Below are 2,694 nucleotides of genomic sequence, written 5' to 3' on the forward strand. Positions count from 1 at the left end.
GATTGAGTGAAATCCTGCACGCCAGCCAGTTAGAATGATCCCTGACCTTTCCTAAGTGCTCAACAAACGGTAGCCAAAGTGACGACAAAGAAAACGCCCTCAGCTCCGTTCCTCCTGTGCCCTCCTTCTGAGCCTCCTACCTGAACCAAGTCTGTTTTCTATTTCTCCTCAGTACTTCAGTGCCCAGCAACATCCACCTAGGAGTGGCTCCTGTCGGGTCAGGCTCGGCCTTGACCCTGCAGACCATCCCGCTGACCACAGTGCTGACCAACGGGCCTCCCGCCAGTCCTACTGCCTCAACCCAGCTCGTTCTCCAGAGTGTTCCGCCTGCTTCGACCTTCAAGGACACCTTCACTCTGCAGGCCTCCTTCCCCCTGAACACCAGTTTCCAAGAGAACCAGGTGGCAGCACCAGGGGCTCCGCTGATTCTCAGTAGCCTCCCCCAAATTCTGGCTGGGGGCAACTGTCCGACCAATCCAGCACCACCCTCGGTCACAGGGGCTGGCCCAGCAGGGCCCAGCTCTCAGCCCCCCGGGACTGTGATTGCGGCCTTCATCAGGACTTCCGGTGCCACAGCAGCCCCTGGGGTCAAGGAGGGGCCTCTGAGGCCCTCCTCCTATGTACAGGGCATGATGGCTGGGGCCCCCATGGAGGGGCTGCTGGTTCCTGAAGAGACCCTGAGGGAGCTCCTAAGGGATCAGGCTCACCTTCAGCCACTTCCAACCCAGGTAGTTGCAAGGGGTTCCCACAATCCGAGCCTTCTGGGAAACCAGACTTTCTCTCCTCCCAGCCGCCCCACTGTAGGGCTGACTCCGGTGGCTGAACTTGAGCTCTCCTCGGGCTCAGGGTCCCTGTTTACGGCTGAGCCTAGTGTGACCGCATCTGGGAGCCTACTGACCAGATCCCCAACCCCAGCCCCCTTCTCCCCATTCAACCCCACTTCCCTCATTAAGATGGAGCCCCATGACATATAACCGGAGGGCTTGGGGGGAAGTGTGACCCACCAGGCAAAGTTGAGCAGCACTTGCATACGGACTTCCTCTAAGAGAGACTGACTGAAGTCGTGCACCTGCCCCACTGAAATACACCACGCGCCCCCGTGCCCCACGCCTGCCCGGCGCCACCATGGCGAAGACAGGCCTAGTCGGAGCATCCCTGGTGTCAGACCACAGCCTTCAAGAGCACTAGAGGCTATGTTCTTGTCGGGGTAATAGGCTGACTTGGTGATGGAGGGCAGACCTCCTGAGACGTCTGTAGCCAGGGCTGGGGTAGGGGCTTCGTGAGAAGAGTCTTTTTGCCTGACTGTATTTCACCATCTTCTTTCCCTCCACAGAGTACTTACTATCCCGTACGTGAATATCTCTGTATGTATTTGTGTGTACTCGTGGGTCTGTATCTCCATTTCTTTGGTGAGGACGGGGGTGTAGCTGTGAGGTCTTCAAGGGTGTGTGCCTCTCTGTGGGTCAGCCACAGAGATGGGGAATTTTCTGTTTTAAGGGAAAGCCTTCTCCGGTTCCCTTTGTACAAACCAAGATTCGGTTGTTCTGAGCCTATGGGGTACAGGTTGGAGCCCCCACATCTGGAGAGATGTCACAGAGCTGGAGCAGGTCCAGGGGAAGAGACCTTCGATGGGCATGTGTGTTGGGGAAGACACTTTCTTCCTGGGGTCAGCCTCTTTGCCCACCAGTCATTAGCCAGCAGGCTGGAAACAACGTCCCCGGGGGGAGGGGGGCTAAATTTGCTGGATGTTTGCGCCAAGGGCTCGGGCTGTAATACCAGCCTTCACGGGCGCCCTGCCCTGCACCCCGAATCCTGGCTTCCCTCTTGATTAATTTTGCCCCTGCCGCTTCCCTGCTGGCAGGCGGGGCCGGGGACAGTCGCATAATCCAGTAGCGGTGTGCTTTGGGCCCACCTCTGTCCCCGCTCGTGCCTACTTGCTGCTCAGCCTACTTTCTACTCCCCTCACAGGTCGGTCCACCCAGCCACTTCCGCGACCGCTGCAGCAGACCACCTCCAGTGGGCCGCGGCCCCTGACCTCCAGCTTTCTCACCTCACCCTGATTCCTCCTCCACGAAGACGGGAGCCAGCAGCTGTGAGCTCCCTGTTCCTCCTGTCTCTCCATGTGCCTTCCTTCCATCTTTCCTCTTTCTGAGAAGGGGTCAGCCAATTTTCTCTTGAAGTCAACCCCTCGGCCTGGGGCCTCCATCCCGTCCCCTCTCTCTTCTGTGAATTCGCTTTCCTCTCTCCGCCAAGTTTCAGAGCCAGCCTAAGAGCTCTAATATGTCAGCCTTGGAAACGGTGACGTTATCTGGTGAATTTGGTTAATGTGAATCAGTGCCTCAGGACCTTTGCTATGTCCCTGGCACAAAACCAGCCACGTGACCTAACTACCTCCCCTGGTTGCCCTTCTCTCTCCTTCTGGTCACTGCCAAGCCCATTAGCGGCCTCTTGTTCTCCCTCTTCTCCCCCCAGGAGGGAAGCATACATGGTTGTGCAGGTGTATTTCTCACACGTCTCCAGCGCTTGGCGTTAACGTGATTTTTTCCTAATAAAATCAGTTTATTATGACCATTTCCTGGTGGCGGAAAGTAAAGCATCTTGAAGAGGGTCACCTTTAAAAGTAATTTTGGCACAAAGGTGCCACGTGGGTTAAGAGTGGCCCTGCCCCCTCACCCCAGCCCCATAGAACTCATC

The 2,694-nt window shown here is 56.9% G+C and overlaps 1 protein-coding gene across 1 annotated transcript in view; it reads left to right on the plus strand.

Annotated features, from left to right (window-relative positions):
* The window catches only part of ELF4 (E74 like ETS transcription factor 4), a 38,719-nt gene extending 37,068 nt beyond the window's left edge, over positions 1-1,651 (plus strand). Inside the window, exon 9 of the mRNA XM_007450470.1 lies at positions 173-1,651. Coding sequence (XP_007450532.1) covers positions 173-974 — 802 coding nt within the window. The 3' untranslated portion in view covers positions 975-1,651. The remainder of the gene's footprint in view (positions 1-172) is intronic.
* Positions 1,652-2,694: the final 1,043 nt, after the last annotated feature.

This window comes from Lipotes vexillifer, unplaced genomic scaffold, assembly GCF_000442215.2.
Source record: "Lipotes vexillifer unplaced genomic scaffold, Lipotes_vexillifer_v1.1 scaffold215, whole genome shotgun sequence".
NCBI lineage: Eukaryota > Metazoa > Chordata > Mammalia > Artiodactyla > Lipotidae > Lipotes > Lipotes vexillifer.